This window comes from Cygnus olor, chromosome 5, assembly GCF_009769625.2.
Source record: "Cygnus olor isolate bCygOlo1 chromosome 5, bCygOlo1.pri.v2, whole genome shotgun sequence".
NCBI lineage: Eukaryota > Metazoa > Chordata > Aves > Anseriformes > Anatidae > Cygnus > Cygnus olor.
The window spans coordinates 42189512-42207153 of NC_049173.1; the positions used below are offsets into that span (position 1 = coordinate 42189512).

The 17642-nt window shown below is 35.9% G+C and overlaps 1 protein-coding gene across 1 annotated transcript in view; it reads right to left on the reverse strand.

Annotated features, from left to right (window-relative positions):
* The window catches only part of STXBP6 (syntaxin binding protein 6), a 110709-nt gene that overhangs the window by 18023 nt on the left and 75044 nt on the right, over nucleotides 1-17642 (reverse strand). Inside the window, exons 3-4 of the mRNA XM_040558723.1 lie at nucleotides 3903-4033; nucleotides 1835-2000 (exon numbers count right to left, since the gene is read on the reverse strand). Of these exons, the coding sequence (XP_040414657.1) occupies nucleotides 1835-2000; nucleotides 3903-4033 (297 nt within the window). The remainder of the gene's footprint in view (nucleotides 1-1834; nucleotides 2001-3902; nucleotides 4034-17642) is intronic.

Sequence of the window (17642 nt, forward strand, 5' to 3'; positions counted from 1 at the left end):
TTACCAGGGGAAAGTGGAGGGGAAGAATTGCAAATTCAAAACCGACTGTAATGTAATTCAAGATATATCCTCAGGTATACGTTGTTTGGCTTGCTTGGCTATACTGATGCTCTGTTTTCTCCAGTAAGGATGAATTCAAAATCTGTTACATACTTCCCTGTATTTTTTACGCAGATCTCTGATACTGCAGGTTTCAGACTTAATGGGTTTTGATGTGTAGTTGTCCCATCTCTGGGCTTACTAAGAGAACTAGCAGAACTGCAGATGCTGAGCGTCTGAACCAGTGAACTACTAACTAACAGAACAGCTTCTAAAGTCAATGAATGGTGTTATTTCTGGTCACCGAATTTCTCTGTTTGCCTCAAAGTAATTGACCAACTAACATAACCTAGTAAACCGAACTAACTTCATGGCGCTATGTATCATGGAGGGCTGCCTTTAACTGGAGATATTTCAAAGTTGCAATGACAGTTATTTGTTTATTTTTACTCAGTGCAGGAAGCATGCCTCTGTAAGATAAATACATTTTGAGGTTTTAAATATAATGTAATCCAAAAGCTTTTGAAGATGATGGAAAGAAGATTAATGGAACAGAGAGAAAAAAAAAGGACGTGTAGAAGAAAATGTTGTGCCTTTTATCTTGGTTTTAGAAGACACTAAAAGCAAAGTATGATTGACAGAACAGCTCTGACTGCAAAGTTGGTGGTAACCTCGGTGTCACTACCTAAAACGTAAGCGCCAAACTGAAGATGATTCCCCCTTCACCAAGTTTACCTTTGGTGTTTTAGAAGAAAGGGATGGAAGACAAAGTTACAGCCAGAAACAAGAGCATACAAAGGTGGGTACACAAAATGTATTTCTGACAGCGTATCAGAACACACACTAGTTTTATAAGATAGAACTACCAGAAAGAGTTGAGTAAGGCTGGCTGTATTTGTATTTGATGTCTTGGGGGAAAACGAACAAACCAAACCCCAAGCCAGCCTGTGCATCTCTGACAGTTCAGAGACATCAAATGTTACAAGACTCACTGAAAAAGCAAAAATAACTTTTTATTCCAGCTGAGTGGAACAGAGAAGGCATAAAAGGTTTTAGAAGTATTCTGGTTTAGAGCAGATAAAAAGGTGACTATTTTCAGAAATAAGGTAACAACTAAAACCTACCTTCCTGAAGGTTTATTTTCCCAAAGAATATTTTGTGAAATAAGTGAAAAATCCTCCCCCAAAAGTAGTGTTTGCTGTTCATGAAGCAGATGGTAAACAACAATTCTATATATTGACCAGATGGTGTCCCCCCATGTCTCCCCTCTCCCTTTATTTTTCTTTTTAAACCTGATGTCTAATCCTGGATAGACATCAGATAGATAACTTAGGATAAACAAATTATGAAAATAAAACTTAACTGATTTCTGTCAAGATCAAAGTAAATTTTAAAAAACCTACAGGAATTTGGTAATAAACACTTTTGGGAACACTTGTTAGGAAACGGCCCTGTAGAACAGACTTCGGGTGGGAAATATTCCAGGCAGCCCAGAAATACTTTTGGAAACAAATTGAAAACAATGCTGCTAAAGGTGGGAGAAGAATGACTTCTCACAAGGTGGGTAGTGGATATTATCTCTAGAACTAAACATAAGAAAAAATATTGTAAGAATTTGAAGTGGTGCTCGACGAAGAAATTGTGAAGCCTGTATTTCACCACCGTGAAATCAGCGTATTCAGACCCATGATTTCAAGATGTAGATAGGTAGCAAGCTCATTTGAACAGAAACTAACTCAGGTGCAAATCATTTCATGTCCAACTGCATAAAGTACTCCAGCTTCAACTGACTTACCTCCCATAATTTTAGATTGGCAGTTGATAAATTCTGGTTTCTTGTCTGTAAGGTATCGCTGACAAGTGTGATGAAGAACCTGAAAGAATGTGCATTTTTCTGAAGCTGTGCTTGCTACCCACTGGTCAAAAGCATTTTCAAATAGTAAATCAAATTCTGGGGAATCCTAGAAGGAAAAAAAAAATACATTACTATTACTTTGGTTTTATTAATGATTTGGAAAAAGATGTAGAACTGTCATTGTCTAAAAAGCAGTTACGTAGGAAAAAAAGAAAAATATCATGCAACTAAAGACCATCCTGGCATTATTTTTCTTTTGCACATTTTTGGATGAAAACACAGGCTGGATATTTTTTCTCACAAATATTTTTTTCTTTTAGTGAGGAATATTCAGCTATGAAAAAAATACCTGAAAATAATGGTTTTTAGACCAAAGAATTAGAAGTTGGAATCTCATAAGAAATCCTCTTTAGCTACAGATATATAGTTACTATGTTTCTTCTGAATTAACACAGACATTTTTATTTTAACATATTCAGCCTCTCAGTCTCAAAATTGCTCTCGCTATGTATTATAGAAGATGTGGTTCTGCTCTCTATATTCACTCAAAGAAGGAAAATAAATAGCAAGTTGCAGTTATTGTATTTAACTTATTACCATAAACAGTTGTATAGATCTCAGGATAACAAGATCAAAATTGCTCTCGCTATGTATTATAGAAGATGTGGTTCTGCTCTCTACATTCACTCAAAGAAGGAAAATAAATAGCAAGTTGCAGTTATTGTATTTAACTTATTATCATAAACAGTTGTATAGATCTCAGGATAACAAGAACAAAAGAGCACTGCCAGAATAAAATAACCCCCCACCTCTGTACCATGCATCAACTACCAAAGTAAATGGATTCTGTAAGAGTACTGCTGCTATACATTTAGTGATATTTGCTAGAATTCATTTTGTAAACTAATACACTAAACTCTATTTTGAGTCAATGGCACTAGGAATCACAAGAAAACAAGTCCTAAAGGAATGTTTCTAAGTTGAAGAATTTGATAGGACTTTCAATGTGAAAGTATCTCAAGCTGCTATTTAGAGAGCTGCTTAACAGTTGATGGGAAAGGGCCTAAAACTCATATCCCATATTTGCGTATCATTGCTCTCATTTTCAATGCCCCTTTACTCAAAGAAAATTCCACATAACTCCAAAGGCTTCATTTTTGTTAACAAGACTGTACTGTAACAGCACAGTCTGCACCACTAAGCCACTAAAATTTAGGCAGCTGATCAGAGTACAGCCCTGAGCAAACCAATGGAGTTATCTACAAACATTCTGCTGTACAATGCACATAGTGAAGTTGCTTTGTGATCATTTTCTGATTTGTATTCGTAAGCTTATTACATGTTTGTGTGACTTTGTCAAGACAGCTCAAGGCAGTCTGTATATTCCACATTAAAAAAACATGTTTGAGGCAAAAATTCTGGAAGGAGTTCCAAAACATTTTGTGAGGTTTTGTTTGCTTTAATTTTTGTTTTAAATCAAAAAGCAAAAATTGCTTTAAATTTAAACTAGCAAATAAACCACATCACAGCCCTTTGTACAGAAAGATAAGAAATGCAGAAAGATCTGAGGAGAGGACTGTCCTAGAAAAAAAGCAAGATTCAAAATATTTCCACGCACTTGAACCTCAGTAACCTCTCCTGTCTTTGCTTCTGCTTACTACTCTTACAACAGAGCTGCATGCCAAAATGGAACCCAAGAGGCTTACAGCTGAAGACAAGACAAACATGGCTCTTATTTTTCTTTACAAAGAAGAGAGTGAGCAGGAGGAAGAGTAGGGAAAGACAGGAAAGAAAGAAGAAAAAAGCTGCTTATGAGCTTTGGCCTCCTCCCATCTTTCCCATTAAAATCTATTTCACATACCACACTAAGTTATTTCTTTTTTGAGAATTTGCATTTAATCCTGTATCTCATCTTTCCATCTGCCTTTTGAATAATGAAAGATGTAACTGATTTGTGAATCAGGTTTTAAAAGTTCAGTTTTCATTTTCCATAACTGTTCAAACTCACCCGGTTAGGATCTATACCATTGACCTGGCGTAGCTGCTCGAGCATCCACTGCGTTCTCCTGACAAAAGATGTAGAGCCTTCAAATTGCTTGACCTTCGTAATAGAAGCTTGAGCCGGTTTCTTGTTTGTCACTAAACATATAAAAGAAAAAGCATACAACTGAAATGGGCTTAATATTTCAGAAACGTGTTGTTCAGTTCACCGTATCAGTAGCAATTTTGATGGTGTATTTTCTATATGTGATGGTACAATTTCACACAAGCATTATACAACTCAAAATTAGATACACTTCAGCCATTATCAGCTTTAGTTCCCAACAGTTCGTAAAAAAACATAACTAAAGCTGAGCTCTTCCCATCTGCATTTTTACTGTCACCTTAGTATTTTCATTTCACCATGCTAATTAGCCGTGGGTTCTCAAATACAGCCTCTTATTCATTTATTTCTCTCTCTCTTTTTTTTTTTTTTTTTTTTTTTAAGATAAGAGAACAAACATGACAACTCCATGCAAGTATATGTCCATATACGCATGAATGTATTTATTTATTTAACTGTTACTTTGGACTGACTTCAATGTCGATGAAGGACTGAAAAAGCTACAGGTTTCTCCAGTCTTTTCATAAGATGCTACATGTAGCTGTCATTCATCTAACATCTATGACATTTAGTTCCCAGGTTACAGTCAACAGACTTAAGTATACACAGTTACTGCACTAAGAAAGTAACCCCCCCCCAAACCACAAACAGCCTGTGGAAATCGTTCCATCCTGTTCCTCCAAATAGTAGGTACCATAAACAAAGCCCATAAAAAAGAACAGTCTTGCATGTTACAAACAAAGTATGTTAAAAATTACAAACAATGGGAATAAGTCATACATGACAGTTCTGCTTTTGGGGAAAAAAAAGTCAATATAAAATACTCAAAATAGCGCACCTTTAACTCAGCATCAGGTATTCAAAGCGTACTTAAACATTAAAGCTAACTTTACAAGAGCAGGAAAAATGGCTTCCTGTACTATACCTTCTCTCTAAACAAATGCATTTTCTTTTCATCAGTATAACTACACATACTTTCAACCACACCACCACAAAATTGTTTAAAACAATTTTAGGTGTTTTATATAATCATCCTCACTATTACATTCATGTTATTTTCCTGTTGATGTATGTTAAGTCAACTTCAAAACATTTTCACTCTCAGTGAAAATTTTTTTTTGAATGATAGTACCATACAATCTACTAAGGCTGGTGTGTTATTTGTTTTCCATGCTAAAATCTATTTCCTAAAATCCTTTTAATCCATATGACCCTCCAAAAAAAGTAGTATTGGAAATGGTTACTTTCCTCTTTGGTTTTAGATGCTGGCAGTTAAAGAAGGCTTCTTAAATAATCAAGACTTATGTAGTAAGGATTGCTTCTTTTTGTGCACTCACTTTACCCAAATTACCAGGAAAACTAACAAGCTAACAGGCTTCTAAATCTGAAGACACATACTGCATATGCTTCTGCACTCAGGGGCATAGGTGTACAGTAACTAAATATTGATGTAATGCCTCATCATTCCACATGGTGAAAAGAGCTAACATTGCTTTTTAGGATGAAAATTTACTATTGCAGAGGTCAGTGGCTTGATGCTTTAGAATGGAAATTCTGATTAATATGAAAAGTTCTTTTTCAATATCTCAGATTTACACATTTTCAATGTATGTCTATGGTAAAAGCTTAAGCAGCTTTATGGGAACTTAATGTGTTATTAACAGAAAATTCATTTCCATGGAAAATTTAGTAGGTTAAAAAAAACATATTAATGTTCTACATGGTAGATAATTGTTTCTGAGAAATTACCTCAGACTAGAGAGCACAGCTGGACTCAATATATTGACCAGATTATTGATGACAATATAATGAACAGATTGCCAGAGGTCTCTTAATCAGCAGCTGAAACACTGAGAATCGAATTGGCATAGTATGTGATTCAGAATCACAGGTCAAATGTTACGGAACAGAGGAAATCAACACAGTATCAGAAAGGTAGCAGCAAACTTAGATCAGAATAACTATTGAAATGCAAAGACTAGAAGTGAGTGAGATGAGTATTAAAGATTGAGTGATTGCTCAATGGTCTCCATGCTTGGACCACTCTGAAATATGAAACTTCAGTTCCATATATTTTCTCATATATTGGACTCAGTTCCATATATTTAGGCTATCTAAGAGTGGCTCAAATTTTAGTATCTCTGGTTTATTCCACTCCTATGAAAATTTACACAATAATATACGGCTGAATTAGATGTGTTAAAAGTAAAGATGTGCATACTATATGTAAGCCACATATAGAATCAACACCAGCAGTATTGCAAAACAAAGCATTTAAAAATAGGAAGCACGAAACAAAACAATCGTATGATCAAATGCTATTTTTTTCCTCAGAATCTTTTGGGTAACAGATTATGAGATGTACAGCCCTAAATTTGATTTCAACAAACTTCTCACTGCTCTGGAGGCTCGTACATGACATACATTCTGGTGCTCTTGAAAACAGAGGTAATTTATTATTTCAAGGTGAAAAATATCAGATTTTACAGATTTGATGATGAAACAATGTCAAAAACTCCATGTATTGTTTGGCTAATTTTATGTTTTCCTATTTGAATAATCTAATTATTTAAATTTCTCTGTATAGCACTTTTAACAATCAATGGACAGCAGCTTTCTCTTCAGCTGGAGCTGTTAGTACTCAGCACTTCAGCAAAAAGAAGACCACTTTGAGTGTCTAAGCTTCAGCAACTTCTGAAAATTCCTGTTAGTGATAAAGTATAAAAACATCTTGAGTGGAAGACTGGTCCTATATCATCCACAACACACTAAAGTTTGGAAAGGCTGAGTCCTACAAAAGAAGTTATAAGGCTCTTGAACATCTCAGTCATTGTTTTAGATAGAAATTCGGTCTCAAGTTAGCTGGTGTGACCCTCCTGGAATACTGTCAGTTTGCCTTAGGTCTCTCACTTGTAATTATTGTCTGCAGCAAAATAGACTTAGTTTCATTTCACCTTTTGTGTCTCAGTATTAAAGGAAAAAGCTAGAGTTTCCAGAACATTCTAAGCACAACTACCCACAAACCCACCAAGCATGCTTTAAAACCTTCGTGTAGTCCATGACAGCTTGACAGTAGCATGGAAGTCATTAAAACTGCACAGACTCCCTTGAAGCTGGAAAAGCCACCCTCACCAGCTGCTCATTACATTGCTTTGCAAAATAGAGCACTTCCACACAAGCCACTGAGTGGGTGTTAAATTGCAAACATGTAAGAAGTCTTTTCATAGATCTGAAAAAAAATGAAAAAAATTGGAAGCAATTACATGCTCCTAGCTACACTTTCTGACAAGTCATACAGATGTGTTTGCTAAACTCTTTATTTACCTTAATAAACGACAATGTTAAAATTATGCTTCAATTTTAGTGTGTGTGTGTTACTGTTTGCTTTTGTTCGTTTGGTTTGGTAGAAGAACATTACACCTTGAAAATATGAAGTTGCAACAGTGCAGACAAAACGCATTTGCTTGGAAGCCATCAATAGATAGGTCCACACAGTATTTATGTGCATCTGATGATGACACAGGGAAAACAGATTTATTTATCTGATTGCAAGGAATATACACTTACTGGTAAGTTAAGAAAGAATGTGTGAAAAGTCAACTACAGCAATTTACAATTGAAGACACTGAGGACCTTTCCTTAAAAGAAAATAAGAAGAAAAAAAGGAAAAAACACCAGAACAGTACATTAACAAATAACCAAAAAGCACAGCCAGAAACAGCATTACTTCTGGGATTTAAGACATTACTAACTCTTTTGCATCATAAATAAAAATAAGTCACAGCATTAAGTTTCAAAGAGGTTGTTAAAGTTTAAGAGACATGTATTTAAGTAAAACACTGTTTAAAAAGCAGATCAAAAATAAGAGGCAGAAATAATTAACTTTAGATCATGTTGTGACAAAGTCAAGAAAGTCACTGCTCTCATAATTTAGAGCGCACTGAAATGAATGTATTTGAACTCCAGACCTAAGCTAGAATCCAGTGCCGCATGTCACTGGAATCTTAAGCAGTGAATCAATAGAGCTCTTCACACAGAAAGCTAAGGCAGACAAAAGTCAGTCAAAATTCATTGCATCTGCAACCCAGAATATATATATATTTTTTTGTCAGTCTTCTGAAGTATCTTTACGTGTCCATCATGTACAGAAAAGACAAAACGATGAGGAGTGATAACTCCTTAAATACCTGCCCTGAAATACCTGTCCCTGAGTTATAAGGTGAAGGTTCTAAACCACCCCATTATGAAATTTACTGTATCATATTTGAAATGCATATATAAAAAACATCTGTGCTTGAAGTCTTGATTCTGTATATCTGTGTTTAGCTTTGGATGTTCTTTAAATTGGATATGTTTATTAAATAACTTTTAAACTCTTTAGGTAATTAGGAATCTTATGAAAAATGGTTTGATTGCCTCACAGAATTTCTAGTCATATCTCAGTGTATTTCTAAAGTGCTGAGTGATTGAAATATCTACTGAAGGGAGAAATTAAGTACAAAGTCTTGAAGCAGTTAGTGATTGCTGCATCTGTTCACATTATAACAAGATTTTTTTAATTTTTATTTTTTAAATAACTGGACACTACACAAGTACTCCATAGCTCTTACAGATTAATAAATTAAGTAGCCCAAGCTTGTATTGCTATTTTGTCATTAGTTCTTCAGAAAATGTAATAGTGCAAATGAAGTAGAAGAAAAGATTAAAAAATTACTAAAAAATTACTTTCATTTGTAAGACTGACAGACTGAAGTTTGCTTTTTGAGTGAAGAATTCTACTGAATATATTTGGCTGTATCTGTAGTTCAATACAAAACAACCCATCAATTTAATGTTAGGTCAGCATAAGCTAGCTGTACGTCACATCCTGTAGAGCTATTCATACCTCAGCTCACAAATAACCAATGATGAAAAGTAGCTGTTAATAATTAATGATGGGAAAAAAATCTTTAAAATGCAAGAGAGCCTAAACGCTTCTTTAAAATAAATCTTTGGTGAGGAAAATGTTAAACTGGATACCATGGTAGTGTGATGCAAGTTCATAGTGACTGCATCTAGAATTTAATAATTCCTATCTTGTTGTAGAAATGTTGCCCGAAAGCAAAAACTTCTCAGAGTGAGACGAAGTCGAAAAACAGCCAAGAGTTTTCTAAACTTTTGAGTCAATCACAATAAAAAGAGTAAATTTAAAAGAAGCAGCACATTTTTATTAACATACTGTTTAATATCTGATACAGATTTTATACAGATTTTTTAATAAATAAAAATGACCTGGCACTTGTGTTAGAAATGCTTTCTTTTTAAACCCCATTCCTAAAGAAAAAAAAAGTAGATTATGAACGGACCGTGAAAGAGATAATTACTCCTCCATACTTTTCAGTTCTCCAGGGTTACATATTGAAAAGCTGCCTTCTCCCTCCAGAGTTCTGTTTGTGCAATTAAATCTAATTCTAATTCAGCAAGTCCCTTCAGTCCCAGCCTCCAAGGGAACAACCGTTTCATATGCTTGCAAAAGCTCATTGACTAAAATTCTGACAGTCTTGTGCAGAATTCTAGCAAGCTATGGCTACTAGTTAGTCCAGTGATCTGACGTTTCTGACCTTCAGAAGAACAGCGACCTTTCTGTTCCTCTGTTCAATTGCTTCTCCATTCCACAAGTCTGAGGTTTTTTATTCAGAGAACAAGGCAAGAGTAAGTGGTGGAAATGTCTCAAATGTTTAAAGAAATCCATGACAGATTTCATTTTTGTAAATGTACAAAGTACTCAAAGAAAAGACTTCCCAAATTTCCCCAGATAGCTTTTCAACAGTCAGACAAATAAAGCTGATTAATTAAATAAAGTTGTGCATTCTCGCATACTTAGGTACTAAAGAATAAGGACCAGATGCATGAAATTGTCTTAGTACACCATGTGGATTTCAGGAAAACTATTTCTAGGCAGCTTCACATGATAGTTGTGAGCTTTGCTATGAACTCCAGTTTTCAGTTTGAATACCAAAATTTATGGTATATTTTCACACAACATTTTCAACTAAATACTGATTTAACAGAGGGACTAAATTAATTCTTGTAAAACTTTGAGCCTTATTACCACTGTGGTTGTCCAACTTCCTGCAACCTTGAGACCTGCCATGGTTCTTAGACCTCAGCTACTAATACAAAGAGATGCTCTGAGATGACAGTGCTACTAAGTAGACAGGTCACCTCCAGAATTAATTTTAGGCACAGAAAAAAAAAAAGAAAACATGCTCGCAACTGAAAATAGCTAGTCCCACTAAGAGCTCTATGCAGATACAGTTCTTAGGAACTGCATATAGTTATCTGCATACAGTTCTTGGGACTAACTGTTCTGCTGCAAGCACTGTCTGTGGTTTTGCAGCTCATTTCTGCATCTTGTTTCTTAAAAAAGGAGTTTTTTTCTGGGGAACAGGTTTCATTTAAAAAGAATGTGGGACAGAAGAGATCCCAGGTTAGATACCTGAACAATATAGGATATTAACAGAATGAGAAGAGAACATATGCAGGATCTTCTGTACTTTTCCAGAACCTTATAGACTTTACCTCTCCATCACTTCCCCCAAAGTCGCAAAATACCTACTAAACTTCCACCTCAATATTATTCTCATGCTTGTTTTGCAATGGTAGTCATCTCTCTCACAAGCACTGCACAAAGTAAAACTTGCGTTCTTGGTCTTGCACTCCCACAAGTCCTGCCTTTCTGCATCTTGCACTTCCTGTTTACTCTTCTATTCAACAGTGTGAGCTCAGAAAGACTTTAATCCTTACCGAAAATAAGCAAAAGGAGCTAAAATGAAGCAAGGGATAGGAGGCTTGTTTAAATGCCTGCTTGCTCCTCAAGGGTTGCCAGGTGTCAAAATGGCTGATAAGTCACTTCATTTCTCAGAATTGCATTTCCTACTTTTGCCCATCTTTCCTCTTTCCTTTCTTTGGTAATTCTGCTTTTTGTCACCATCAGAAATGTAAAGAGCTAAAAGCACAGAACAGCTGCATAGCTCCCATCTTCTCCACTTACTAAATAGGGCAAGTGGATGTCAATGACCCTAAATACACAGCAGTTTAATCAAAGATGAATTCCTTCAATTTCTTCAGGCATGACAGAACATTTTGACACCAATTTGAAAAACACAAGGAAAAGTTTTCAAATACAACACAAACTAATCCTAAGTCTAAACACATACTTTTTCCTGGAGTCCTTCCCAGAAGGTCAAACAAAAAACAGTTTGCGTTACCCACCTGCTTAAATAAACACCTTCTGCATCACTGTCTAGAATAAGATGCCAGCCTCACTGCTTTCCAGATAAAAGATATGACGAGGGAAGAAATATGTATCTCTAAGTAAGATTTAATCATACATTGTTCAAAATACAATTTAAGGAATATTTTTGTTGTGTCTTCAAAGGAAAAAAATACTTTGGGTTACAATACCTATATGAAAACACAGTTTATGTTGCATAAGACAACATGAAGTGTTATATGTGAGTGTGTGTATGCTTTCCAAACATACCACAAAGAGCATTAACAACAAACTCTTTCCCATTAGTGCCACTCCCTTCAGTTTTGCACCTGGTTTTCCGTTTTTTTCTTTTCACAGAACGATGTAAATACATACCCTTATAAATGTTTTTTATGCCTATTTAATCACTTTAAGCCCCCCCCATAACATCATATAAAATCCAGCCACTGCAGTTTGACAGCCTCATTTTTTATTCCTACCAAAATTTTAAAGCTACAGACGTAGAAACATTAATTAATGGATTTTTCAAATTATTCTTTATATAGTTTAATGTATTGATACCAAAGCAACTGCTTTCCATTTTGGCACAGTTGTATAAACAGATGCAGTTAACAGTGGAAAGAATGGCAGACTTTGTTTTATAGCCAGAGAAAACGCTTCTGCTTAACTGCAAATATTTGGAAAGGAATCTTATTAAACACATATTCACTTCCAGAATGATGACTGAACTTCCAGGTTTTGTTGGAATTGCCTTTTACTATTCCACATTGCAGAGCAGCCAACTTTCAAACTCTTCCCACCTCCTTTTTCCTGCATACAGATAGTCAACTGCATCTCGAGTTATTTCTACTCAAATATAACAAAATTTGAGTTCTGTAGATGTTTTTTAATTAAAATCTAGCTGAGAGGAACAGGATAGTGCTCAGACAGTTCTACCAAGGCATTGCTGCTGCACAAAAAGGTATTAGGTATGTCAGCCAGGTCCCAGGGAAGAAAGATAACTTCCTTACAACCCAGGGACCAGAGTCATCATCAGAGACCTCTCAAGCAGCCTAGAACTACTGTTGATCCTGGCTAAAAGCATTCTGCATTAGCATTTTACCTCATTCTAGCATGGCAGAGCCTCACCTCAAAACTAGGAGTTATTTGGTGACTGAGAATTGCAGCCCATTGTAGCATGTGCCCTTCTGTATTAGCCTGGAAGGCCGACAGTATCAATATTATTCACTCTCTTTTTGTTAAAATGAAGACGGCAACCTACACAAACATTGCTGAGGATACTTTAAGTAGCCTTGCAAACACTCATGCACACTTCAGAAAATCTCACTTCAATCTAGTTTAGAAATCAAGTCTGAAAATATTGACCACAGTGAATATCCATTAAGGTGTCTTGAGATATTCTTTTTACTACATTCTAGTCATTTCAGCACCAGCAACTATGGAGAACTGGTTAAAGATAATACCACATAAGTACTTCTCTTAAAAAGTGGAATTTGGCAAAATTCCCATACGATTTAACAGATGTGCATCCGCGTGCAGAGAGTACACTAGGAATTACCTCATCAGCCTGAAAACAATGTTTGAACCTCACAGCAAGTGTCCTGAGGGGCAGGAAGAGGCTCTGGAAAACTAAAGTTCCAATTTGTTCTCAGTATCTCACCAAAAGTACTGTAATAGGGAATAGTTTTCAAGTTGTAAGTTTGCTTAGATAACTGGACAGTCTTCAGGTGCTGGAATAAATTGCTCAATGACTTAAGATCCTACAGTGTAAAAGGAACCATTGCAACAGAATAGATGTTTGCGGGAAGTTTTTAAAAAATGATTTACAAAACTGTGCTTTTTCCTTGATTTTGAACTGAATCAATTACTTGAAAGACAGTAAAAGAGACTACCTGTAAATACTTTGCATACAGCAGATGCACCTAGGGATTCTACTACAACCGTTCAGTACAAAATCCTTATCTTCTACTACACAGGGGCCTAAGACAGAACCTTGGTGGAAAATTTCTTGCATATTCATGACTAACTTTCTGATGGACACAATTCTACAAAAAAATTCACATTCACATATGGCATGATAGCATCCAGTTCTCAGTATAAGCAATTATAAAAGTGCATTTAAACCATTTCAGATTATGAAGAAGTTAAATCAAACAAACAAAACCAGAAACCAAACCAAAGCAAAGATTCACAAACACATCTGTGAAGGAATACACAGTGTGACTGAAGGAAAAGACCAAGCAGGAAGAAAAACAAGTGGTCCAACAACTGCAATACCAAGTTATCATCACACAATTTTAACTGAAGCCAGTTATTTAAATCTTATCCATTCAGTAACAAAAAAACATATCTCAACCTACAAAGTACTCTACCAGAGTACGTATAACCCACAATGCGTTTACACAATAGAAATCTAATATCCATCCTTTCTTGCATTTTATGCCTAGAAGTGCAATAACTGCAATGAAGGGACATTTTCACATGCTTTTATTTTGTAGTTGTCTGAATCATTTTCTGCATATAACAAAAAAAGAATACAGCACGCAACACCCACATTTCAGGTAGCGCATTGCCTGAGATGTAAAAGTAGGAAAATCTCTGTAGTGAGTATTATTATGAATATTCTGAACTTGAATTAAGTTCATAAAAATACAACTATCACCACTTCTTACCACCAGCACTGCTACTATTAGATTTAGGAGAATGTTCATCTGTTATATGCCTACAAAATATCCAAATAATATTTTACATATCAATAGGTCCCATTTTGATCTCCTATCTATCTAACCGTATTCCACAGAATAGTATGTGTATGCGCACTTTTGAAACGCAATCATACCCCACAATTTTTAACAGCTTTAAGAAGTTTGAAAGCAACAAATCAACATTAGCCACCAGTCCTTGCAAATTTACTTATTAAACACTATTGAGATGGTTAAGAGGTAAGACCAAAAACCTCCACAGTACAGAATACTGTCCAGTGTTTTACAGACAGTTCAGCAGACAGCATCCTTGTCACGCTTCCAATGCCTATAGTGCTGCTCTTCTCCACCCATCTGCAAATAAGGCTCTTCAATCTTTGCTCTTGCAAACACTGAGTTCAATGGAGAAGTCCTCAATTTTTCAGTGGGTATCAACCAACACATATTCTTGACATGAACCTCTAAATCAAGACTTCCTAAAACCTTCCCAAACATTCCCTACAGTTTCAGTTATCCAAACAGACATAGTATGGTTCTTTGCCAAGATATTCAGGCACTATTTCCATGTGCCATTCAACACCATTTCAGGGTCAGAAGTCATCTCCACCTATTTTTATGCCAATTTAGTCTGCAAAGCACTTTGAGACCATGGGATGGAAGGAATATTTAAAATTTTAAAAGTCTTAAAGAATATGAATAGTGATTTGAAAACCAAGTGGAACTGAGAGCTAGCTTCAAAAATGCTGAAAATATATTTTCCAGAAAAAAGTGTCTCACTGAACTGGGGCTCAACGTTTTGGTTGTGTATTTACCCTCCATCCCTTTCCACTGTGCTTTATTCCCATGCTCCATTTAAAATTTGTGTAACAGTAGCATGTTTAAAGTTTTTTTTTCTTTCAATTGATTTATCATAGCTACCCATTGAGATTGTTTCAGCTTGCAAACACGAGAGAGATAATTAAAGTGCCTAGAAACTAAAGCACACCTGTACTTTGGTACTTGTGCTATACCAACCATCACTTACAGACTGAGCTAGAAGCCTGTAATGCACTGCACTATAAACAGCCAAGCAGCTGCAGACAACTCCAGAAGAACGAGTGATAAATACTGACTGCATGTTCCAAAATAATCAACATGTCCAAGAAGCAGCTTCTGAGTTCCTGATCTCATTAACTGGAAGTGCATCTAGGCAACATTTTTGTTAGAAAGAAATAATTAGATAGTCAATAAGACTTCAGGTCAGTGGATCAGGTGATACATATCTTCCATTTTCATACTAAAAGGTTGTAAAGAGAGAATATAGTTAAAAGCATTGCTAGTATATGAACTAAGAAAATGTATTCTACCACTAGTTTGGATACAAACAAAAAAAAGCTTCCCCAGAAAACTCTGCAGAATTCTTAGTTGAAAAAGAACAATGTTTTGAAGAGTGTCCTACTTCAAAAGCAAGTTAACATCTAATTTCCTACTATGCAGATAATTTATACTACACATATATTAAAGACTACTTTGAAATAGTAACTTCATCGCATTTGCTGAAATTAACAGCAAAACATGTTATGAGAAATAATTTTTAGAAGTCTGGGATTACAGCACATCAGGTCTTACACATTATAAACAGCCACTCATTTTTCTTAATACTTGGATCCTAGGTATGTTTAAAGATCAAACGCTCAGAAGGAATAGATCCCTCATGAGACTCTCTAGAAATGTGTTTGAACTGCAAGAAAAATTTTCACTATACACTCTACATTACAAATTTCACAGCTGTGGTGGAGTAGATTTTATGTGAAGGTGCTATGAGCAGATAGCACTGAGTTACTGCATGTAGTATTTTAAATACTTGGGGTATGAAATATTGCATATGGTTACTTTTATTAACATACAGGATTTCTTTGTAAGGGACTAGAACATCAACTAAAATATTTAGCATCTGAATTGTTACTGTAGTTCTTATTCTACTGTCTCAAAGTCCTCTGCAAAGCACTGAATCTCAGAGCACCCCCATAAAATCAGTAGCATTACCATTTTACAGATGATACTCAGAGAGTGAATTTCTCAAAGTCACACAACACGGTTAGAATGATTCTCACATCTCAAATTCCTGTAAGACACAGCAGTAAAAACTGGGAAAAGCTCTACCAAAAATCCTCTTACAGGGATCCTGAAAATAGTAAAGAACTGCATGTTGCTGATTCAACACAAGCAATTCACTTCATACACAAAATCCATACTCTGAACTTTCACCTACCTCAAGGAAAGACAAAGACTGTTATTGAAAAACGGTCCAATCCTAACTGAAAATATATCTCTTTGATTGTAACTTAAAGTATTATTTATACATAGATTTAGCATCCAATGGTTTGAAACATTCAGAGATTTATACATTAAGCTGTTAAAATTTTTTCTTCCCTTGCTCAGGTACCAGGGCTTATTACATTTTTGCTGGAGGCACTTCGCATTACAATGGAAAACAGCAAAAATTTGATGATGTAAAAGGTTTTCCTGAATCAATACAAAGCTTTTTCCAATGCGCCACCACTTTCTGGCAACAACAGGTGACAAAGCATACCAGTAGCATGAAAAAAACAAAATCCACAGGAAAGCAGTTCAGAAATCAGTGTTAAAAAGAGGACGAAGCTAGACTTTTACAAGTTAGCCAAATGGCTCACTTAAGGTAGATGAAGAACGCTCAAGATGCACACACACAAAGAAAGCTGGGAGAAAGAGCATTCACTTCATGCATCAGTGGATACTAAACTTACGGATTTCTAAACTAGTTATATGGAATATATCCTTCTTATTCCATTGCATTCTTTGCATTTTTGGAAAAAAATAATGAAAGAACTGCTGGAAGAAACACTGAAGAGACTAAACTGAACTGTACTACTCTGATGACACTGTTGAAACAGGGGTTTGTCCCTTTCATAGCTTTTTCTTGTACCCACAACTGTGGTGAGTTTATCCCAGTCAGCAGTCAAGTACCCAACCAGCCGCTCACTCCCCCACCATTTCTCTCTCCTGTTCTGCTAGGGAAGAGCAAAAACAAGAAAACTCGTGGGTTCAGGTAAAGACAGTTCAATAACTGAAGAAAATAACAACAAAAAGTGACACAAAGGCCCCCCTCTCACAAGCGGATCAGTGCCCAGCCAAGCCACAACCACCTTGGAAGACAGCCTCCTGCCTTTCTCTCTCTACCCCCAGCTTTATGGCTGAGCATGATGTTATATGGCACGGCATATATGTATTTGGCCAATTTTGATCAGCTCTCCCAGCTGTGTCCCCTCCCAACTTCTTGCCTACCTCCAGCTCACTTGCTTGGGGTGAGGGAGAGGAGCGGAGCGGGGAAAATGTGAAGTCCTTGATGCTGTGTAAGAACTGTCCACAACAGCCAAAACGCGGGTGTTACCAACACCATTTCATCCACAAATCCAATACACAGCACCATACGGGCTGTTCTGAAGAAAATTAATTCTATTGCAGCTAGATTCAGTAAATAGATCTAATCCTTATAAATAAAGATGCTTTTACTTGGAAAAGACTCAAAACAGAAAACTTTCAGTTAACTATTGAGAGATGAACTGTAAGTGCACAACACAGATTCCCACTGGCAGTAGTAGGAGCTCCTTTGAAAACAATTTCACTTTTATTTATATTCACTAAATATAACTGGCTCATATGTTTCCA